Source organism: Nelumbo nucifera, chromosome 1 (assembly GCF_055504915.1).
Source record: "Nelumbo nucifera cultivar China Antique chromosome 1, China Antique-T2T, whole genome shotgun sequence".
Lineage (NCBI taxonomy): Eukaryota > Viridiplantae > Streptophyta > Magnoliopsida > Proteales > Nelumbonaceae > Nelumbo > Nelumbo nucifera.
In genome coordinates this window covers 101,585,393-101,610,751 of record NC_142649.1, presented here as the reverse complement: position 1 = coordinate 101,610,751, position 25,359 = coordinate 101,585,393, and the positions used below count along the sequence as shown (strand labels likewise).

The 25,359-nt window shown below is 36.6% G+C and overlaps 1 protein-coding gene across 5 annotated transcripts; it reads left to right on the top strand.

Moving 5' to 3' along the window:
* The first annotated feature begins 252 nt into the window (after positions 1 to 252).
* Positions 253 to 4,993, top strand: LOC104611984 (uncharacterized). 5 transcript variants are annotated; one of them, XM_010279288.3, is made up of 7 exons: positions 267 to 518; positions 879 to 905; positions 1,049 to 1,171; positions 1,490 to 1,742; positions 2,445 to 2,519; positions 2,809 to 2,895; positions 3,063 to 4,993. In XM_010279288.3, exons 1-7 carry the CDS (start codon positions 466 to 468, stop codon positions 4,737 to 4,739), a joined length of 2,295 nt encoding a protein of 764 aa, XP_010277590.2. In that variant the 5' UTR covers positions 267 to 465; the 3' UTR covers positions 4,740 to 4,993. The 5 variants fall into 5 exon arrangements, with proteins under 5 accessions (XP_019055729.2, XP_010277590.2, XP_019055730.2 ...); XM_019200184.2 differs by lacking the exon at positions 2,445 to 2,519 and having other exon boundaries at positions 253 to 518; XM_088890371.1 differs by lacking the exon at positions 267 to 518 and having other exon boundaries at positions 531 to 905.
* Positions 4,994 to 25,359: the final 20,366 nt, after the last annotated feature.

Here is a 25,359-nt window from a genome sequence, read left to right as displayed (position 1 = left end):
TTTGTGACACAGAAAACCCGTATTCTATATGGTATAGGATTCGGCCCAAAACCAAAACCCGTTTCTTACCGATGAAGCATTCTTCTTTTGAGAGTACAGTATTAATTCGAGTCCGGATCTGGCGGCTGGCGGCTGACGCTGCCCTAAACGAGACCGGATGTACTCCTAACATATGGCGCTTCATACGCGTCTTACACGCACATCCTACGAGAATATCTCCCGTATTTATAAATTATCATTGCAGCCGTGTATTGGGACCGGACCGTGTATCCGGGATAACGGGAAGAGAATCTGGAAAAGTGCCGTTAGTATTGGGTCCGTGTACCACTGACGAAGTCTACTCGCCTGAACTTTACTTTCTGGAATTCTGCTGGTTTCCCATGTCATTAACTTCAAAAACTAGAAATCCCGCCATTCTTGTGCCGATTTAAGCTCTCCGAAGACGGAAAAGGAACAAACACAGAGATGGGTTTCGTCGCTCTGCTTAAGTTGGTCGCCAAAATCATTGATCTTGCCTGGTATGCGAATTTCTTGTGATAAAATTAGAGAAAGAAGGAAATTTTGGATATATATAACGTATTTCTTCTTATTTCTATTTTCTGAATGTTTTCTTTTCGTTCGTCTTCAAAGAGGAGTCTCGGGTGATTAGGCTAAGAACCTCTAATGGTTCTTCTCATTTTGCAATTTGATTGGAAAGAAAACTCACTACTTTGCAGGAACATTGATGGGTTCATAATTTCTCCTTTTATCTCTCTATTTCTCTCTGTTAAAGGGCTAAAGTGGCATCTAGAGAAGCTGTTGTTTTTCTGTTTGCTCCATTTTTTATTGTTTTTTGACTGTAGGGTTCTTGATATTCTCATTGTTCTTTGTTTCTACAGGCCTCTAATTACTCTAGTTTATCCAATGTAAGTGGTTTTTCCTTATTTTAGTTCGATTGTAAGATGCTACAAGCAAGCTTCATCCATTATCGTCTGAATTTAAGTGTTTTGTTTAAGTTTCAGTGTTTTCAATGAGGCCTTATTTTTTGGTCTTTTGTATTTGCTTATAGATATTCTTCAATTCTCGCAATTGAGAGTAACTCCAACGCTGAGAACCAAAAATGTCTCACTTACTGGGTTCTCTATCCTCTTATTATTCTTTTCAACTCTGCATCTCTGAAACTCATTGAGTGGTAAGTTTGGTACCTTTCATCATTCTGTCACGAGGTCTTGAACATTATTGGATCTTTATTCAAGTCATCAAAATGAAACTGAATTAGTGGAGTTAACCTCTGATTACAATTAATATATGCACCACAGTTGTGACATTTCCCATTTGATCCTATTATCACCTTTCTGAAGTAAAAATTCATATTGATAACTGCTCATTTCCCCATTTTACCAGGATCTTCTTTTTTCGTTATTGTTGTCCCCTACTCTACTCCACTTTGTTTTACCATAACAAGGTATTTCAACACTTCACATTTACTCAAAATCCTCCTTTTTTCCAGGTTTCCATTTTGGCCTTACCTGAAATTGATGGCTGCCTGCTGGTTGGTGCTACCCCATTTCAATGGTGCTGCTCGTGCATATAAACACATTGTTAGACCCTGGTTCTTGATGAAACCACAAATATTTTGCGACTGGTTTGTTAAGCGAAAAGAGGATTTTGTTCCAAGTGGATCAGAAGATTTCCTAGTTGCAGCCGAGAGATATATAAAAGAGAATGGATCTAAAGCATTGTCAAAACTCATAACCAGAAAGGTAAGACATTATAGTAGAGTATTGCATTTGGATGCCTTCTTGCTTAATTTCTCCAAGATCCTAGATAAATATCAATAAAGCAAATAGATGAAGCTCTGACTCTCTAATGTTCTCAGAGTCATAGCTTATCTGCTTATATTATCATCTCCACTAAATTCCTTTCTATTATTTCTTCTGGAAATAGGACCCACTAAGGGTAAGGAACATAAGAGTGTATTGTGTTTAAGCTTTATCACTTGCAGGAAAGGTAAAAAAAAAAAAAAATGACAAAACACTGCTGAAAAGTTTGATCAAAGTCATGATGCAATTAAGAAAACCAAAATGCAGAATAGAGTAAGAGTTCTGTGGTTCGGCAGAACACCTATGTCAAAGGGATGACATGAGAAAGTTTTACACCAGGAAAAATTAAGATTTATATGATCGATCAAAAAAATTACGATTTCTATGTAGCCTTTTGTCTCACCCCTACTCCTGTCCACTATGAACTCTAGAAGCATGCAGAGATGTACTCACACACACAGACATACTTGGTGCAACTACTGGTTTTCCCCCTCTATAAAAAATTCTCTTTTATTGGGCATTTCATGGTGAGCAGTCACTGAACATTTTTCAATATAGTAAATCTATCATAAAACAAAAATAAGTTCTAGTCCAAGAGCAAGGGGCCATTGATTGATGTAGTCAGCAGCGACAAATTCTCAGGCTAGCAAGTGCGATAACAAAGGTTCAAGTCCAAGAACAGCTCAACAGCCACATTTGCAAAAGAAATGCCAAGAGGTAGGTCCATATCCGGTCTAACCGCCCCAAGACTATCATTGAGTGGTGACCCTTTAGTTAATGGGATAGGCACTTGATCTGTAACTGTTTCATGTATTTAATTCTTTCATTTTGGCCTAAATAATAATTTCAGAGACACCTTTGCAGGTGCATTATTGCATCTCCACTAAATAGATTTAACCTTCTAAAGTAGTGGGGCTTTGACTATCCGTTTTAACCATTCTATTTTCTGAATATGTATGTTCCTTGAGTTGCCCATGAATAAATTCCAAGTTAATCCATGTTATAGGCTTGCAACATGGAGCCTACTATTGTTGAGAAAGTGACTGAAGCAGTGACAACCATTGATAACAATGTGGCAGTGGCTTCAGAGGAGGTAAGGATTTGATTCTTCTTCAAGACACAACAATGAACACAATGAATTAACTGTCAGTCTTAGTATAAATATTTAAGTGCTTGGATCCTACTTTTCACTTGTTCTAGGTTAAAGGATAAAGCATTGATCTCTGTTTGCTGAATGACCTCTACTTTTCTTTACTCTAGGTCAAGTGCATGGATCCCAGTTTTGCTTGGACAGAAATGGTAGAACACACTGGAAATCAAATTCCTATGTTAAATGGCCCAAGGATAGTGTCGACAGCAAAACATTTTGGAAGTGAAACTCCCCATTTCACTGGTCCACCAGAAACAGCAGAATGTGTTGGAAGTCAAATTCCTGTGTTAACTGGCTCAAAGAAAGCACAAAAGGAGTGGACTTGTGCACTCTGTCAGGTGAGCACTAATAGTGAGTCAGATCTACAAAGTCATCTTCATGGGGAAAAGCACAAGGCTAAGGAGGCAGAACTTGAAGCAAATAAGAGAATAACCAAAAACAAGGCTACCTCTATTCCAAAACTGAAGAATGACGGTCAGTCCATGGTAGCACCAGACAGAGATACTTTTAGTAATGAACCAGAGCCTAAGGATTTTGGTAGTCAAATTCCTGTGTTAACTGGCTCAAAGAAAGTACAAGAGGTGTGGACTTGTACACTCAATCAGGTGAGCGCTAGAAGCAATACAGATCTACAAAGTCATCTTCATGGAAAAAATCACCAGGCCAATGTGACAGAGCTTGAAGAAAATAAGAGCATAACTAAAAACAAGACTACCTGTATTCCAAAACTGAAGAATGCTGGTGAGTCCATGGTAGCACCAAAGATAGATACATTTAGTAATGAGCCAGGGCCTCAGAATGTTGGGAGTGAAATTCCTCGGTTCACTGGTCCACCAGAAATAGCAGAATGTGTTGAAAGCTCAAAGAGAGCACAAGGCAAGTGGACTTGTACACTCTGTCGGGTGAAAGCTAGTAGTGAGATAGATCTACAAAGTCATCTCCATGGGCGAAATCACAAGGCCAAGGTGTCACAACTTGAAGAAAATAAAACCATAACTAAAGACAAGACTGTCTATCTTCCAAAACTGAAGAATGCTGGTCAGTCCATGGTAGCACCAAGTAGTGAAATTCCTCGGTTCACTGGTCCACCAGAAATAGCAGAATGTGTTGAAAGCTCAAAGAAAGCACAAGGCAAGTGGACTTGTACACTCTGTTGGGTGAAAGCTAGTAGTGAGATAGATCTACAAAGTCATCTCCGTGGGCGAAATCACAAGGCCAAGGTGTCACAACTTGAAGAAAATAAGAGCATAACTAAAGACAAGACTGTCCATCTTCAAAAACTGAAGAATGCTGGTCAGTCCATGGTAGCACCAAGTAGTGAAATTCCTCAGTTCACTGGTCCACCAGAAATAGCAGAATGTGTTGAAAGCTCAAAGAAAGCACAAGGAAAGTGGACTTGTACACTCTGTTGGGTGAAAGCTAGTAGTGAGATAGATCTACAAAGTCATCTCCATGGGCGAAATCACAAGGCCATGGTGTCACAACTTGAAGAAAATAAGATAATAACTAAAGACAAGGCTGTCTATCTTCCAAAACTGAAGAATTCTGGTCAGTCCATGGTAGCACCAAGTAGTGATACTTTTAGTAATGAACCAGGGCCTCAGAATGTTGATAAACAGGGTGAAAAGATGGCGGAAGCCAAGGCTCAGAAGAAAAATGAACCTTGGATGAGAGAATCTGCATTATGGTGCGATACATGCAAAATACGGTGCCCTGGTGAGTCACAAATGATCTCCCATCTTCTTGGCAAGAAACACAAGGCCAAGCTGAACGAACAGGCACAGTAAAAATAGGTAGTGACCTCATTGAATCCACCACAGGAAGGTCAACAATAACAGATATGTATGTTGAAGTTATGGAGGTTAGTTTTGAAAAAATGAATATGATGTACAAGGGTAAATGAGGTGGAACAACTTGGGAGAGGAATTATCCTAGACAAAGTTGTGTATCTGAAAGTGAATATTCTATACTAGACAAAGTTAAGAGGTTAGACTTGGGTTTTTTTTTTTTTTAGATTACTGGAAGTGAATGTTCTATACTCCTATGGTGATTTTTTCTGATCCTAATTATACTGCGGGAAGGGTTATAGTAGAAGGTGTATTTTGTTGGCAATCCCTTTGTTTCCCTCTCTCTCTTTGCCCAGGGAAGTGATTTCTGGGCAAAAATTGCCCGATAACTCTGATGTCAGTGTTGTTACATGTTTTCACTTATCTGGGTAAAGAGAGAGGCAGGAGAGGATTAATGTTTTTGGCGGGTGGATAAGCAACTTATCCCTCAAGGACCGGACAAGTTGCTTTGTATGAAACCCATTAGTGGCGCAAGAACATAGGGAAATTGATCAATTACCCGGTTTACCAATTTATCCCATGATACAACAAATGTACGGGGCCTTAGACACAACAATTTATATAATTAGCCTAGTTATTTGAAATCAAATTCGCATGTGATGATAGAGAGCTTGAGGTTTAATACCCAGGCTTTAACCCCCCAACTTCGCTCTCCATTGTTTGTTTGAAAGTGTAATAATTACATTATGAGGTATATGGGTATTGGTGAACTTTTTTTTCTCTCTCAACTCTGAATGCAAAGAATGTTTTTTTGAATTCTGAAAACTGTCACATGTCCATTTTAACCCCATATATGAGATTTTGTTTGTCTATGTAATTTAATAAAAAATAATATTAAAAACTATTATAATGATTAATAATTAATTAATAAAAATCAATAATTATTAATAAATAATTTGTGTTAATTAATAATTAATTATAATCATTATTACTATTACTATTTAATGATTAATACTAATTAATTAATATAATAGTTAATAATTAATTAATTAATATTTATTTTTTAATTAAAATATAATTTATAATTAATAATAATTATTATAATAGTTAATTAAAATTTAAAAATTAATAAATATGAATTATTAATTAATATAACAATAATATTATTCAATATTTAATTAATAAGTAATTATAATTAAGAATTAAGAATTAAGAATTAACAATGATAATAATTATTAATTTTTTGTAATTCAAAAAATAAATAATATTAAAAATGTTATTATGATTAATAATTAATTAATATATTAATAATAATGATTATAATAATTAATATTATTGATTACATAATACTAATTAATTATTATTATTAACAACTAATAAATAATATTTAATATTTAAGTTATAACAAATACTTATTATTATAATAATTAATTATGAATTATGAATTAATAATAATTATTTAAATATTAAATATTAATTGTTAATAATTATTTATAATAACTTTGGAGCCGATGCATTGATTTTTTTTGTCGCAGTCGCAGGGACGACAGTTTATTATAAGAGGATTAAAAAGGACACGGTCGTTAGCCTGATGCCTGGTATCTCCTGCCATGCTGCCAACTGAACACGTTCCAACACCATTCCAACGTATGCGGTGTGAGATAGCGTTGGAATGGTGTTGAACGTATTACTATTTTGATGGCAGAGGAGATTCGGACTCCGGACCTGGGTCTCGGGTGTGGGCATGCAGTCGTAGAGGTAAGAGGAGGGATACTTTTGGAATTTCGAAATAAACCTTGAAAAATGAAGAAACCGTAAATTCGAGGGCAAATTACAAAAAACCTGAGCATTCAACGAATCGGACTTCATTCGGTGTCACATTTATTTTCTTTCCAAGTTCCAACTTTTAACTTTTCGGGGCAGCGATAAGTTTAATGACTCCAACAAGGGATTAATCCCTTGTGGATAGATCAAATTTATACAAACATTTTCCCTACACTGCTAACTGCTAAGATGTTTTAATCTCGTAAAATTTCGGTTCATAATGCCTGTAAATATGATATGCAAGCCTCACATGAATGATCTGATGTTGTATTAATGTTAAATAATTAATATGCTTTTTTCCCTACACTTCATAATGCCTTGTATTCAAACGTTAATTGTACTTTGGGTCCAAGAATTTTGATTCTGGGCTGAATCGTCATTCTCCTAACTTTTCGCACAATAAATGCGTCATGCATGGGCGAATCACTGTGTCCTGACGCCTTTAAAGATCATCATCACGCACATCATTTCCTAGGTGAGTTGATTTAAGATGTAGTTAAATTTATGATTATGTGGCAAATTAAAATCAGTCATGTTGAAACTAATGCACATCTTAGCATGTATTTGGAACATTTCATGTATTTGTCACTCGGAGACCTTTTCAATACACTATTGGGATGTACCGTGGGAACTCAAATCTGCATCTTTACATGAACAGTCCAGCTAACGTACCAACTTTTTTTTTTGGTAATAGCTAATGTACCAAGACACCCCTCAATTGGTAAAAGGGTGGATTCTCATTTTCCTGAAAATTGAGGTTATTAGGATGTTCATCAAAAACCAAAAATTGAACGGAACTGATGAAACTGAATAGGAAATCTTATCAATCTAACTGATCAGTTCGATTTCAGTTCAATGTTTTGAAAAAAAAAATCAAAGGTATTGGTTTGATCTCGGTTAACTAATATGAAAAAATGGTAGTTAATTGAACTGACCGGTATATATATATATATATTATATATATATATCATATATTTCTAATATTTATATATTTATTATATATTATTGATGGAGGGTGATTTGGCGCGACCTAGTAAGTAGAGGTCACGTGGATGTGATATGCCCGAAGGATGACAACTCAACGAAAAGAGCCCAGTCAGCAATAGTTAGAGCTCGGGTGTTCGGTCACCTCGGCACAAAACCACCTTGGCATAAAGGCATCTCGGCACCTAATCCAGTTCGGGCTTAAGACCCGGAGTGACACGTCATCAACTCCAAAAGCTGCCCAATGAACTCCGAACCTCATGGGATCACACCGCATAACGGAATGCCTTATCTTCTCCCCGCCTAGACCGAGCGGAGATGATAAACCTCCTTAATTGGTATGTTACTCCCTGACTAAAGCGGAAACAAACCTCATCTACTCAGACCGAAGATCTTGGGACCGTTTCGTAAGACCCATGACAACTTAGCTATAAAAGGGCTACAACCCCTCCAAAGCCCAGGTGATTTAGCGCGATCTGGCTACTCCCAATTGGAGGTCATCTGGCTTCCAGACGGACGACGGACTGAACCTGCAAGGATGTCAGAGAACCCCAGGATGCTAACTCAGTGAGGTCGCTCCGATGCTTAAGTTAGTAGGCTAGTAGCGAGCTAAAATTGCTTGAAAGTAGAGAGTTTGAGAGCAGGAAATCACACATACCTTGCACCCCCGAGGGGTGGAGCCTTTATATAATGGAGTCCTCACAGGTTTTGTGGAGTGGTTTCGGGATTCTCGTCATGGTGAGATATGTTTTCGCAATAATGGGGATAACTTGGGGCTTATCGAGTCCGCCCGAATCGGTCAAGGGGAGATAACGCTAGCTGTTACGCAGCGTGATCCCGCGAGGCCCGGAATCTAATGGCGAGATCTTTGGGGTTTCCATGTAGTGGTCTATTAATATTACCCAAGCTACTGCTCTTTAGATCCGGCCTAGGGCGAACACCGAAGTGCCTTGGGACCGAAGTGGTCCTGATCCGACCTTATACCGAGGTGAACTCCTCCCGAGGTGGTTTGATTATCCGAGCTCGATTTGTTGCGGACTTGGCATGTCGGGCTGAGCTGTCATCTTACTAGTTAGGTCGCATCCACATGTCCCCCTGTTACTAGGTCGGGCCAAATCGCCCTTCATCACCAGGTATGCGCGATTGTTTACATTCAAGCTCCTTAATATCCAAAGCTTTAGTTCGCAACCATAGCATATTACTAACTTAAGCATCGGAGTGACCTCACTGGATCTTCCACCCGGATTCTTTGATCTGTTTTCTTGCAGTTCGAACTAGCTCACTACACAACTAGCTCCCAAGTCATCTTCCAGCTAGGAGCAGCCAGATCGCGCATCATCAATTATAAATTAAAAAAAAACTAAAAAACCAAAAAACCAAACTGATCAATTGATTAGCTAATTAGTTTTGATTCAGTCTAATTTGATGATCAACCCTTGATAGATTAGTGTGATTTGTACCAAGTAGACCTGGCAATTGGGTCGGGTGGGTCGGGTTCAGGTTGGGTCAATATATTTTTGCTTGATTTTAGGCTAGGTTGAATTTCAGGTTGGGTCATGAAATGCTAGACCCTAACCCTAAATGTTCGGGTTAGGGTTGACCCATGGGTCATTTCGGGTCATCCCAAAAAATAGTGGAATTTAAAAAATAATAATGAAAAATACATGAAAATACTAAATTTAAATGAATTAATCTTAAAATAAAAAACTTGAACATTTAATAATTAAAAAGTAAACAATAAAGAATAAAAAATAAATAGTAAAGATTAAAGAGTGAAAACTTCTAACAAATACATAAATAGTCCCAATTAGACTTGGCAATAAGGTCAAACAGGTTGACCAATGACCCAACCCAATCTAACCCATTTTTCTCCGAGTTGGGTTGGGTCGGTTTCATAGGTTGGGTCAACTTTTTGCCATGTCTAGTACCAAGATATCTCATTTTTTTCAATTCTCAGTAGTATCATTTGGCTCTATTTGGAATAGGGGTGGCCACGAGCTGAGCTCTTTACGAGCTATTCGAGCTCAGCTCGGTTTCAACCGAGCTTCGAGCCCAATTTACAAGCTCTTTTATTAATCGAGCTGAGCTAAGCCAAATAAAGCTCGGCTCGTGAGCCGAGCTTGAATAGCTACATAATAATAAAAAAAATAAATAATAATAATAATAATAATAATAACAACAACAACAACAACAACAACAACAACAACAATAATAATAATAATAATAATAATAATAATAATAATAATAATAATAATGATGATGATGATGATGATGATGATGATGATGATGATGATGATAAATATAAAATTATAGAAAATAATATATATAATAAAAATATTATATATATAATATTTTTATTTTTATATATAATAATAACTAATTATTATAATTCTTAATTTTTTAAATATCAAATAAAAGTATTTTTTATATATAACTTTTTTTTATTTTTATAAAACATTTTTCTTAAGTTGAGCTTGAGTTGAGCCAAAACCGAGTTTATGAGCTTTAGACTTGAACCAAGTTTGAGCTTGAGCCTTGTACTGCCTTGGCGAGTCGAGCCCAAATAATTAGTTATTTGGCTTGGCTCGGCTCAAGTTCACCCCTAATTTGAAAGAGTAAAATATGTATAGTACAAATACATACAAAATATAAGGTTTTGCACTCTACAAATTTATATTTGTACTCTTTCCAAATTAAGCCTAATGCTGCGTTTGAGAGGAGTGTAAATACCGGTTCAATGCATTATTGCATCCCGGTTCATAATTTCATGCGTTTGGAGGCGTTGTAAAAACATCCTTAAGATCGATGTAAAATTGCAAATACGTCAGGATTTACATCGATCTTGCGGTGAAAAACAACTTCGGTTTTTTCGAAGTAAAACTTTACGCCCTTCCTTCATCGAGGGAAATAGGCGAGGAGTTTACCTCATCCACTACCGGCATGATGCAGCCGACCGTCGTGCTCGGGGCTTTTGTTTCTCAGTTCGCTGTTGGCATTCGACCTCCGGTGGCCACGATTCTTCGCTGTTCACATCCACCACCCGTCGCTGTTCGCATCCACCACCACCAGTCGACCATCGAGGGAAATAGGTGAAAAACAACTTCGTTGTTCGCAATTCGCTCCCCTCAGTCCCGCTTTTGTTTCCCACAACAGTTTAGAGCTAGAAGAAGATTATGCATAACCTAACAACAATTCTTTGTTTCTCAGGCTCGGGGCTTCGACCATCGTGCACGCTCTCTCTCTCTCTCTCATTTTGAATGGAGGAGGAGGGTTTCGGTTTTCTGGATTTGGAGTCTAGACTGCTCCCTCCCTCCCTTTCTCCTTCTCCGCGATAATAAAACCCATCTCCACTACTTCTGTCAGCATCCTTTTAGCATAACAAAACCCAACTCCCTGCCTCCCTTTCTGGATTTTTGAGAGATGTCACCAGCACTAGGGATGTTCACGGGTCGGGTTTGGGTCGGTTTATTGAGATTTTTTCAACCGACCTGACTTGGTCGGGTTATCTAAAATTGAAACCGAAACCGATCATGTGTTAAGTAAAACTGACTTGGTCGGTTTGAATTGGGTTGGGTCGGTTTGGATCAGTTTCGAATCTAAGTTCAACCATGTTAATAAATTGAAATTTCAAAATTTTGATTCTTGTGAGTCAAATTGTATTAGAGATTGTACTTGAGTTGAGGGGTTAAGGGGGGCGAACCAAGTTAGAATACAACTTATCAAGAAAATAGAAACTAGGATCCTTTGTATATTTCAAGAAACCTTCTAATCTAAGTAAAAAAGGGCACCTAATTTTAATTGTAATTGGTTGCCTATTTAGTGTAAAAGACCATAGAAACTAGGATCCTTTGATTCTTTTCTTTAAACTTTTCTAGAAAAAAATTTCTTGTCTAGTTGTCTTACAATACTTGCCATTAATGTTATTCCTAACTAGAAGACTATAAATTAAGTTAGGTTGTAACTAGGATAGAGACAACTTAGTTAAGTAGGAACTAAGTAGGTTGTGATGAATCAATGTTTGGTCATGTATCAATTTTTTTTGTGCTAAGTACCTCGTCATTTGGTCTTCCAAGTGGCCGATGACTTAGAGGCCGAAGTGAACTCTTGCTGGATGAAGACCTGGATGCCGAGCTGACCAGGCCAAGCTAGGGGTAGATTAGGTGACGAGCTGGCTGGGCCAAGCTAGGCAGGTTAGGTGACGAGCTGACCAGAGTGTCGAGCTGCCTATTAGGTGTCGAGCTAACCAGAGAGCCGAGCTGCCTAGTGGCGAGCTGGATTGATTGTTGAGCTTCGTAGTTCTTTAGAGACCTACAAGGAATCAATGTCAGAGGACCCGGGGTGGCTAACCCAGCGAGGTCGCTCTAATGCTTAAGTCAGTACTCTCATAGTAGATTTCGAGTTAAAAATCACAAAGTATGAGAGCTAGAATATACTTACTTGCCCGCCCTATGCCATTGGGGTTGGTGTCTTTATATAGGCATTGTTTGGCATGGGCTTCACGCACCGCATCCGAGATTTCCGAGAAGTTGTCTAAGTGGTCCGAGATTCCCTGAGGCAACCGCCATGCACGTTGACCACCCTCCGAATCGTTCGGCACGTGAGCCAACTTCCAAGGATCGTGGGAGTGTTAGGATATGCATGCCAAAATTGTCGGCGAGCACGTCTCGCAGGTCGCTAGGTCAGCGCCTGTGCCAGGCCGCCAGGTCGCGCCTGGGTCAGGATGCCAGGTGGGACACCATCAACTTGGCTAAGGCAATTTATTGCCTAAGTGGTTCCAGGTGTCACCTAATTGTTCCGAAGTGCCATGTGCCACAATATAATTAGAGGGCCAAATCCGCCCTCATCATTTGCCCCCCACTCCCGAGTTGAAAGTAACTCGGTGAAGGGAGTAGATTGCTCCTTTTGGCCTGAAATGACTAATTCGATGAGCTCGTAAGCGTCGATTCAATTCCTTAGGCTCTGGGAGCGACTCGCAGTCCACTCTCCTTACCCTTGATTTTGTCCATGCCGAAGAGGCAACCGGGTTTTATGTGGTGCCGAAGTCTTTGCCAGTTCAGCACTTTAGCCCTTAGGCTCTAGGAGCGACTCGTACTCCACTCTCCTTGATCTTTGATTTTTCCCAAGCTGAAGAGGCGGCTGGGTCTTATGTGGTGCTGAGGTCTTTTATCTGCTCGGTACCTTAGAACTACGGCTGCGCTGCATCAGCCTCGTTAGTGACATCGGTTACCCACTCCTACAAGAAGCTACTAGGAGCTCGACCTACAGGGGCAGGACTACTGACTTTAGGTCACTAGGCCACCAGGTCATGTCTGGGCCAGGCCGCCAGGTGGGACACCATCAACTTGGCTAAGGCAAGTTGTTGCCTAAGTGGTTCCGGGTGTCACCTAGTTGTTCCGAAGTACCACGTGTCACAATATAATTGGAGGGCCAAATCCGCCCTCATCAGGTTGTAACTACTAACTAGGAACTAACTACTAAGTCGGTTCAGAAAACCGAAACCGACCCGAACTATCGGTTTATGATTTTTTACAACCCGAAACCGATCGGTGCTGAAGAAAACCCGGCCGACTCGGGTTGGGTCGGTCCGGGTTGGTCGGGTTGAGTCTTCTTATGAACAGCCCTAACCAGAACTTTTGAGCAACGTTTTCGAACCGTCGTTGACCTGAACGGTCGGACCATTTGGCCCGGGAACCGTCCAGGCAACCAGTTCCGTTTTACCCCAAACCCGAAATCTGGTAAAAAATCGTTGAAAAAGTCAATAAATCGTTGATCCGGGTGATCGAACCGTCGACCCATTCAAAGGTTTTTAACCATTTTTTATTTTTTTAATTGTTTTAACTTTGCTGTTAGAATAGGCCGTTCATTCGAACTGGACGGTTGGACCATTGACCCTGAAACCGGTGCCCAAAACAGTTCCGTTTCCAAGTTGTTTTTTAAAACATTGCTTTTAAGTGTATGACAAGTGTTCCGACAGACCTACACTTTTGAAGGGAATAATAATTTTTTGTAAAAAAATGAGATACTAATTTGCATCCTTATAAAATATCCAAACAATCACAAATTAGTAACCTTATTTTGCGCCAATAATTGCCAAACAAAAAGCGTGTAAATTAAAGGTAAAATTCGGTCCACAATTGCATGCATCTGAACCGGAGGTGTGAGATTTTACAGAGTTTACACTCCTTCCAAACACAGCCTAAAGTTTAATCGAGATTACACAAAATTTTTGGTAACTTCCGGTGAAACTTCCATGATAACCTCTCTTTCTCCTGAAGTTTAATGTAGATTAGTGTTTGCAAACTGCTGTTGCCTTGGCTGGTCAGACCATTAAAACAATCATTCGACCATAATTTCAGTTCGGGTTAACCTCAAACCTGTCAGCAATTAAAATTGTTGACTTGATAAAAAATCATTCAACCCCAGTAGTTGAATTGTTGACCCTTGACCCGGTCATGGGCTATGAGTATAATTTAAATGCAAACTTTATAATTGTGCATTCAGTTGTCTGATTTAGTTTTTTTTTCTTTATTTTGGACACTTTTTTAGAATTTATGTGTATTCAAGGTGTCTTTTCCCACTATTTTGCCAGAGATGCCTTTTTTGGCCTTGAATCTCAAATATTAGCTTTTTATTTATAAAATTTTAAAATCTAAAAGAAAATATATATATAATTATATTATTTATTCTATTAAATATACATTAATATATATATATATATATATATGATGGGTCACAACCTGGAGACGTGGAGAAAAAATCGGTTCAGCCTCGCGCTAGATTTGGAAAAAAAGCTTCTGCCCAGGCGTCCAAATTTCTTGAATAGGCTAGGTTGGCGGTCTGGATCGGATAGGCACAACGTTTTAAGCATGTTTAATGAGCACTTAGAAAAAATTTTAACTCCTGTCCATTAAAATAACCCCCAAACTATTCTTGAAAAAAATTAAAAATCACTTTTGACAGTCATCATAATATTTATCAAGTGTTTATTAAACTTGCTTATAGACATGGCAAAAAGTTGACCCAAGCCATGAATCTGACCCAACCCAACCCGAAAAAGCAGGGTTTGGATCTCATATTTAGTTACCCGAATATGAAAAAGACCCAACCCGACCCGAAAAAAAAGGGTTGGGTCAAGGGTCAACCTGATGACCAGATTGTCAAGTCTAATTGGGATTATTTATGCATTGTTAGAAGTTTCCATTCTTTAATTTTTTCTATTTAGTCTTTACTTTTTATTCCTTACTCTTTAAATTGTTAAGTGCTCAAGTTTTTTATTTTATATTTGGAATTTTAAGGTTAACTCTTTTAATTTTGACATTTTTCATGAAATTTTTCTTTATTTTTTTAAATTTCAATTATACCCAAATTGACCCATGGGTCAATCCTAACCCGAACATTTAGGGTTGGGGTCTACCATTTGTCAACCCAACCCGAAATCAACCCAAAGTACCTTAACCCAACTCGAACCCGATCCACCCAACCCAATTTCCAGGTCTGCCTGCTTTCTATATTGTGCTTATTAGATTTGGTCTCAACCGTCAAGCAATGTGACCCAAGGTTCAAAAAATCGTTATGTATTGGCCCGTATCGGCTGATACGTATCGTTTCAAGACCTCCTTGATATGCCCCTATAGTGGGTGTATCAGTGTCTGACCGGTTCAGGGGGTGGAGGAGCCTAAGGTGGTGTTCGGTGGTGTGGAAGCACCACGATATATTGTATTTTCAAACACGCCACCCCAGAACTAATAGTTCGGTTGCACCATGGTGTAGATCAAACCATACTATATTGTGGATTGGTCTACATCACAAGGCAAAATATCATCAACGGTTATTTCTCGTGGATAGTCCATTGTTACCGTGGATATTTATCTCCAATTTGTTTCTATATTTTTTGCACTACTTTATAGTGTGTCTTTCGATGCTTCGCACTATTCTCAATATATTATCGTTGCATTTAGGGCTCATCACTATGAATCATGTGTCTGCTACCTCTCTATCTCACGTTGAGCACTATTGCTACTTCGAACACCCCTGCATCATTAGACCATCAGATGTAAGCTTGATTTTCAAAATCGGACCGGAAAATCGGGTACCGGTCAAGTGATCGGTTCTGTTTTTTCCCAAAATTAGATTTTTGCCAAAAAATGTTGATTTGCTTAGCAAACCACTGGCTCGGGTGGTTGAACCGTTCAACGGTTTGACCATTTTTTTTTGTTAGAATGGTCGGACCGCTCAACCTAGGAACCAGACCCCTGACCGGTTCGTTTTCCAGGTCGGTTTTAAAAACCTTGGATGTAAGTGATTCACCTCTATTTTCCAATGTCATTTTGTTTTTATTTTTTTTTGTGCAATTTTTTCCTCTTGCCGTTTGGTTTCATTGGTCATTACAAGGCTTGCCACTGCTAATTTGTTGCTAGGTAGAAGCTCGCCATTGTTCACCATTTCCCGTTGTTAGGGATGTAAATGAATCAAATCGAATTTGAACCATGGTATATCCGAATCCGATCTGACATTGTTCATTGTAGATTCAATTTGATCGGATATGATAGGCAAGGATTTGAATTCAAATCCGATTGAGAAGTCGGATATTCAGATCTAATTCGATCTGATTTGTTTTCTTTAAAAAATAATAAATTATTAAAAGAAAAATAAAATATACCAATTTAAATAAAGAAAAACAAAAAATATAAGTATTTTTTTTAATTATTTTCATCATATATATACATTTTTTATAAAAAATAAATAATATAACAAAATTACAGAAATACAATATAAATACTATATTTATAAATAAATAAATAACATATATATATATATATGCATTATATATTTATATAAAAAATATATAACATATATATCGGATCGGATATTCTCGAATCAGATAGGGGTGATCCGAATCCGACCTAATTTTTTATCAAATCCTATTATTCAACTCGAAGATCCAAATAGGGGTGATCCGAATTCGACCAAATATGATCAGATCTCAAATCAAATCAGATCATGATCCGATTCATTTGCACCCCTACCCTCGTTATCTGTCACTGCAACAACTATCGTCACCACTGGTAAGAATTTATGCACCTGTTATTATAAAATTAGCTAGATTTTGTGAGAAGCATTCCTAATTTCCCATTACTGTCATATTGTGTGTTAACCCATCTTGTAATTGAAATGCATGGAATCATAACACAAGGTGTGGACTAAAATGCAATAAACCTTGTAGAACGCATATGGAGGTGTGTTGTGGTTCAATCCACACATTTTTGTCCACGGTGCAGAACAATTTCTCATCTATGCTATAAGACACCCCTAAACCGGCCCCCTGAACCGGTTTTAAAAAAACATTGAAAGAAGTAAAAAAAAGTATCGATTAGCCCGATACGCCCTTATCGGCATATCGGACATATCAATATTTTGAACCTTGATGTGACCTAAAGACATTCTAAGGATAGATTGGGCTGCAAATGGACTAAATCAAATTAGGTTTAGGGGGATTCAAATTTGATTTGTTTATTTTTGAATTCAAATCGAATCTTATTCATTTAATTTATATTGGATTTAACCAAATCCGAATTGCATTTGGATATTGAATAGTATAAATAAATTAAGCTAAACATCATCAAAATATTATATTATATATTATTTATAGAATGATGATGAATTTAAAAATAATTGTATGAAATTATAACACAATATTCAGACCAACTTAGAGACACAATAAATCGAATTGGATTATATCAGGTCAGGGGTACATCCAATTATAAAACGGATCAAATCCAATTACAATTCAGACAATCGGATACCGTTTGCTGTATACAAGGAATTCTTTGAAACCATAATCACTACTGTGCACACTGCACAAAGTTCTTCGGGACTGTTATCACACACCTCTCAATGTAAAACGTTCTAATTTTAAAATTAATATTCATCGAAATTGATATTCTTGGTGTGTTATTAATTTCTTATGTACTTGGTTTATTTTCTTTCATTAATTTTGTAAAATTTGCAACTAAATACATCCTTTATCATGCAAAGTATGTGGATAAACCCATATACAATCAGTTCTCAACTCCACCCCAAAATTTAGGCTGTTCACCTGGAGGCTGCTCAGGAACTTCGTTTTATGCAAATCGGAGCTAGTGGTTAGAGGCATATCATTCAAAGCATGGTTTTTGAATCGTCATTGTTTTGGACGATTGGACCGTTTGATTTGGAACCGTCTAGGCAATTGGATCTGTTTTATTTCAAATCTGGTCACTGATAAAAAATCATTGAATTGGTCAATAACCCGTTGATTTGGGCATTTAAATTATCGTCATATTAAACGATTTTGGCCATTTTTTATTTTTTATCAGAATGAACCATCCATTCCGATCGAATGATTAAACTATCAACCCAAAAACCGATAGCCAGAACAGTGAATGCGCTATGTGCGAAATGATCTAGAAGATGCTCCTCACCTCTTTCTGCACTGCCCTTATATTAGGGCTATTCTGTTTGCCAGTCTTTGGTCAATCGCAACCCCCTAAGATGCTTTAAATTTTTTGACTAATAAATTTGTAGATAAATCTGTTCTGGAGCAGGTAATCATTTGGATTCTTTTAGCTTGGCACTTCGCTTAAAAGGCAAAGGAACAACTCTTTATTCAATGAAGAGAAAGAAATTGTGTCAACAACTTTAAACCAGATTCAACAAACCCCTCAGGAATTGCAATTGCAGAATCAAATCGAACTGGAATAGGACATAACAAACCCCTCAGGATCAGCTGTCACCTGTTTTGAATCAAACCCAAGAGGTTTCCAATCACAAAGAAATAAACTCTATTCATATAACTTCAATAATGAAAAACAAGAATCTTATGGCATAGATAATGAGTTTAAATTTTTGAGCAATTCTTCAAAGCCTAACTATCTTCTCCGTTCTCGGACGCCAAAGCTGTAGTTGATGCAATTGAAGGAACCTTGGACCAATTTGAATGGAAGCTGGAGCATTATTTGGAACAGTTTAAGAATCTTTTTGATTTCTTTGATTTTGTAAAAGTTGTATATAAAAAACCTATACCTCACTCTGCCCATCTAATTGCCAAGTGGCAAAATATGCTGATGTTTTCTATTACGGCTGGACCTTGAGCACTCTCACTACTTGTATTCGGATTTATAATCCGTTGGCTAGTGTAGTTGTGTGTATATGTTCCTTACCGAGGAGAGCGAAGAGGTCCTTTTCTTCTGACAGTACGTATTAAATTTAAGGTATTGTTTGGATGCGGTTCTCGGATAAGTATTTATTCGATGAGTATTTGGTGAAAAGTGATTATTTCAATGGGATAGACCTATTTATGGGTCAGGCTTTGTCTCTTTATTAACAGGAAATGTCCAAGCTGGAGTCTGATCATTGGGGGTCTAGATCTTGAGACCAAGCTCAGCACTTATATAAAGTCTAAAGCCTGGACCTAAGCCCAAAACCCGGTTTATACAAAAAAAAAGTCTTGTTTACAATGTAATTTAATATGCCAACATTATATTAGTTTGACATGATTTTAATAAACTAATAAAATAATTCCTATTTTTTGAATTGTAAATTCATATTTGAAAATAATTTAATATATATTTTAAATATATATATAATATTATTTGGCTGGGCTCGAGCTCAAGTCAGGAAGTCCAGCTTTGGTCAATGCAAGTTCGTGCTCATACCGTTTGAATAGCCTCTTGCAACCTTGCATTGGGAATATCTCCTCATGAAATAAATCACATAAGTACGGAGATATTTCCAATGCAAGGTTGTAAAGGCAGTTAGAATGGGTGCTGCACTAACCGAAGCCCAACTCCAAGTCAGGCTTCTTTGAAAAAGCTTGAGCCCAACCCAAAAAATAGTGGGCTGGTATTTAAAGCCCAAGCTGAGTCCAAAAGACTAAAATTTTGTCCAAGCTTGGTATGACCCATGAATAGGTCTAAACAAGATGGACAAGAAATGCAATAATTGCTTTTAAAAAGCCAAAATTTTAAACTTGTTCAAAATGGTCCCTGAAAAAGCACTTCTTCGGCTTATTTACCAAATGCATATAATTGCTTCTTAGTGGTCTCAGCTTCATATAAGTAGAGGTGTCAATTGGATGGATTTGGTCCAACCCAACCTAGTCTAATGTGAGTCCATTTATAAATGGATTGGACCCAATCCTGTCCAAATCCAATCTAATCCATTAAAATGTAATTGGATTGGATTGGATCAAATCCATTAAAATGTAAATGGATTGGATTAGATCCAATCCAAACCGAATGAAATATCAAAAATTATATGAAAGCACTTTTAGCATTGAAAAAACACTTTTGTAAAAGTACTTTGCTAAAACTATTTTCATAAAAGTGTTTTTACAAAAGCACTTTATTGAAAGTATTTTGGAAAAGTGCTTTTGTAAAAGCACTTTTTGAAAAGTACTTCCATAGACTTTTATAAAAGTACTTTCATAGAAGTTTTTTTATAAAAGTGCTTTCATAAAAGTATTTTTATAAAAGTGCTTTTATAAAAGTACTTCTATAAAAGTGTTTTCGTAAAAGTACTTCCATAAAAGACTTGTGTAAAAGTGATTTCGTAAAAGTGCTTTCGTGTAAAAGAACTTCTGCAAAAATGCTTTTGTAAAAGTGCTATTATAAAACTACTTCTATAAAAGTGCTTTCATAAAAGTACTTTTTGTAAAAATACTTTTCATAAAATTACTTTTATAAAAATGTTTTCATAAAAGTACTTTGATAAAAGTGATTTTACGCTGTTTTCAGTTTTGATTGATTTCAAATTGGACAAGGGTTTGACCTCATGATTGAATTATTGGAAATTTGGTTTAGGTCTAATTCAAACCAATAAGAATATAGACCAATTTATTTTGGTTTGGCCCAATCCAATAATTATAATAAACCATCCAAATCCGATTTGATAAGGTTTGGATCGGATTGGATCCAAACCAAAATTGGCCGATTGACACCCCTATATATTAAAATGCAATGTGCCAAGTTGACACTTTCCAAAGTCACTTATCTTTTCTTTTCCTGGTTTATTCTCAAAACTCAAAAGTACCCATCTTTTTTTGGTTCTTTTGAATTTTTTAATTTTAAATTGAACAAAACTAGCGGTGACCTATGTGATGCACGGAATGTTATATTTCTACTTTTTTACATGTAGAATGGTAAAACAAAAATTTTCTTTATTAGTTATTGAGCTTCAAACTTTCCTTTCTATATATCTTATATATTATGAGAAGCAGATAAACCAAGTGATGATGGCTTAGTTGATACCTTTATATAGTTAATTGTAGTAGAGACCTAGGTTGGGGCAATCGGTTACCTCCCATTGTGTAGCCCTATAAAGCCAAAAAAAAAAAGTGCTTAGCATGAGATTAATAACCAAGTTAAAAAAATCTCACATTAAGTTCTTTCTTACTACATTTTTTATTGAACCAAGAACAATCCATTAAACAAATGTATATTAAAATAAATTAATAGAAACAACAGAAAAAACTTAAACCTAAGGTAAGGAGTAAAATAGAGGGAAAAACCTAATAACCCAAGGAAAGGAGTAATGATTTGTTTAGATTGGTTCACCCCATGCACTAGTAGGCAAATTTGGGTTTTTAGACATTAATTTGGAGTCAAGCTAAGGTTCGTAATTTGGTTGATCCTTAACCTAACCAAATCCATCTAATTTACACCCTACTTTATTAGAGAGAGCCAAAAGGGATTGAGAGAAATTTAAGAGAAAATAAGGATTTAATGATGAAGTTTTTAATGATTTAATATAAAAATAAGGGTAAAGTACAAAAATTTCCCCTGAAGTTTCTGACAATCATAAAAACATCCCCTCTAGTTTCATTTAAAAAAAACCTCCCCTAAACTTTTAAAAAAACTCAACAAAATCTCCCTTCTGTCATTGACCTAGGCAAAAAAAAAAGTTAAACTAATGCATCAATTTTTAAATACCCATTCTACCCTTTTATACATTATTTTATATACTACTACTTGAAACTTGACAAAAACTTCCCTTCGGTCGTTTTCAATCTCCCATCCTAAACTCCACTAACTCAAAGACGGGTCAAACCTAACTTTAGGGCCCATTTGGTGTGTCTTTTTTGGAAGATCTTCTGGTAGTTCTAACATGCAAAAGACGCATTGAGCTTTTGCAAGAAGATCTGAGCAGTCCGAAGCATGTTTGGCAGATGTGTGTCTTTCCACGTCTTTTAACACGAGATTAAAACACGAAAGATGCGAGAAGCTTCATTTGGAGCTTCTCGAAATCAGCCTAAAATGAGATTCTTGCGTCTTTTCGGCACTCCGTCTTTTGGCAGCTAGATATTCCATGCACCAAACGGAAATAGACCAAAAATCGGTCTTCCCGACTTATAAACAGCTGAAAGACCGCACGAAAAACACACCAAACGGGCCCTTAATTCCTAATCTCCCATCCCATTCTACCCTTTTATACATTATATTGATGCCTCATACTTCATCAAATTGGATAGTTAAACTGTAAAACTTAAACCCAACCTGTGACTGAAAATTCCCAGATCCCGACAAAATAAACTCATATTGCCTTTGCACCCTTCTTATCTGACACCAACAACTACTCCAAGCTACTGCCTTTATTGCAATCTGACAAAGCTACTTGTTTCCTATCTTCAATCTCTACTCTTGACTTGCTCATTTCCCCTTCTAATTTTGGTTCAGGAGCTGTAATCTCAAGTGTAGTAGTTGCAGCCTTCTGCCTCCGCTTCTATGTTGCCCCTTCGTCCATGATTATATCCATTATGCTTGAATAACTCCTGTACCATCCGATACAACAAAAGTGTTGTTATTCTCGCCTAATCTGTAACTAAATCAAGATTACAATTGTCTATAAACTCACATCGTTCCACAAAATTCATTGCCCTATCCGGCTTGTATCACAAGGTGAGCAGTAAATATGCATAGTAATCCACATTGCTCGCTTCCCTTAACGCATCCTCCGCTTCAACTCCTAAGATCTTCATAGTGAGTGCATAGAGGTTGTTGGGGACATCATGGTAGGGTTGCCAATCTTGACCCCAACCCATTTGACCCATCCAACTCAACTACCTTGAAACCCATCCATACCCACCCAATCTATTGGTGGGTCAATATAGGTCTAGCAACCCATTAGGGTCAGTAGAAAAGGGTTAGGGTGGGTTGGGTCGAGGGTAGGTCAAGATGGGTCGGGTCACCCTATCTATACTCACCAAATCTCAAAAAACAAAAGTTGTAAAGATTTGAACCTAAGCCTTAATACTAATATCTCATAACAATTCCAAACCACTGTGCCATATCTCATTTCGTGAATAAATGTGAAATAAAATAGATTTACATAATTTCGTGTTCACATGCAATTTTATACAAAAGCAATTTTATAAAGTAATATTATGAAAATGACTTTTATGAAAGCACTTTTATACAAAAATACTTTTACAAAAGCACTTTATGAAAGTACTTTTACGAAAACACTTTTATGAAAGCATAAAAGCACTTTTATAAAAAATACTTTTATGAAAGCACTTTTACACGAAAGCATTTTTATTAAAGTACTCTTATAAAAGTGCTTTTATGAAAGCACTTTTACACAAAAACACTTTTATAAAAGCATAAAAGTACTCGAAAGCACTTTTATGAACGCATAAAGCATTTTATAAAAGTGCTTTTATGAAAATACTTTTATGAAAGCACTTTTATAGAAGTACTTTTGTAGAAGTAATTTCATAAAGTACTTTTGCGAAAGAACTTTTATAAAATTTATGCATTATTTTGCATTTTCTGTAATTTTCTACACTTTTTGCAATTTTTTGGTATTTTTCTACAATTTTTAAAATTTGCTGGTATTTTTCTGCATTTTCTACAATTTTTTGTGCTTTTTTCCATAATTTTTGCATTTTTGGTGTTTTTCATGCATTCACTACAATTTTCTGTTTTTTTGCATATTTTCTGATTTTTTCTGCAAAAGTTCTAAATTTTCTAATTTTTTTAGTATTTTTCATAATTTTTGGGTTTTATTTTTGTATTTTTCTACAATTTTTGGTATTTTTTGCATCTTCTATAATTTTTCTTCAATTTTCTGCATTTATCTACAATTTTTGAATTTTTGGGTATATAGGTTGACTTGACTCGTTTTTGTCACATGACAATCTTGAGAGAGACTAATCTCTCAAAATTTATTATTTTGCGTATATGGGCCATCCCGACTCATTTTTGTATCTATAAATGAGGGTAGGTGGGTTAGTATGGATAAGGGTGGTTAAAGGTCAATATGGATGGATCAAGTGGGTTAGGGTTAGGGTGGGTTATGACCCCCTAACTATAATTGGTGATGGGTCATGGTGGGTTGGTGGGTCAATATGGGTGGATTGATCTTCAACCCTTACTCAACCCAAGCCAATCCACCCATTTGCCACCCTTATGTCATGGTACCAAACATTTTCCCTCTTCCATGTAGGCCTTGGTGGCTTTTGGTCTCGTAGGATTAAATCACAAAGGAGGCATGAGTGAGGAGGTGACAAGCCGTGGAGACTAGAGATGGGGTAAACCGTTGGGTGGGTTTGGAGGGGATGGTGCGGCCAGGGAAGAAGCGCTCCCACAGTGGGGCAAATGGGAGATCTGAGGTAGTCAGGAATGCAAACACCAATTTCTTTGTTGCGCTAGTGGGCGATGGGTTTCAGTTTACTCGGCCGACGATGTAGAACAGAGATTCATTGTCTTGAATAACTGCCGACGATGCCTGTAGTCTGTTGACAATTTTGGTTTTTATTACAAAAGGGTAGATTAGGTATTTGAAAAAAAAAAACTGATGTATCAGTCCAATGTTTTATGTCTGGTTAGTGATGGAAGGGATGTTTTTATCAATTTTTTTTAAAAGTTTAAGAGAGGTTTTTATTAAGTATATGTTTGGTTATGTTTACATTTATATAACGATTAAACATTTATTGATTGTGCCACATAGGCGCCATGTCAACAAATGCCTCATTAATTGCATTTGTGTGTATCGAAGTTTGAAACTTCATTTTGGAGCTTCCTTGAACGGGTAGGCATTTATTGGCATTTTGCTGATGTGGTGTCTAATGGCATCTATGTGTTATAAATACCCTCATTAATTGTTTTTCTCGATTTTAAAGTCACACAAGTACAAAACGTTTATTTAATAAATGTAAACAGAACCAAACACCCTATAAAATAAAATTAAGGGGAGGTTTTTATGATTGTTAGAAACTTCACGTGAGAGAGGACCCTTACCTCCCTTCTTTCAACTTTCCTCTTTCTATTATATACATATAGATAACTCAAGTGGCCAATCACCTTTAAACTTTTAACGTTTTATCATGCTCTCTCTCACTCTCTCTCTCTCTCTTCTCTCTCTCTATTAACTCTTTAAATAATCTTTCCTCATCGGGGATTAAAATATCAATACGATACACATCAATGTGGAACCGTATCAGTGCCTGGGTTAATGATAAATATTATTTAAATGAATAAATAAATAATTTTTAAAAAACAATAAAAATCATAATTAAATTTATAAAAAAACTAAAGTGATATAAAATTATAAACCCATAATTATAACAATGAAAAATTATATATTTAACAATGAAAGCATTATTATCATTTATTCATTTATATAAAAATTATAAGGGAAAATTCCCGATAGTTACTCTATAGTTTAGGTCGAGTGCCAATTTAATACCTGAGCTTTAAAATACGACAATTTAGTAACCGAACTTTCATTTTGCGACAATCTATTACCTGGTGTTACTTCACCTTAAATGTCATGG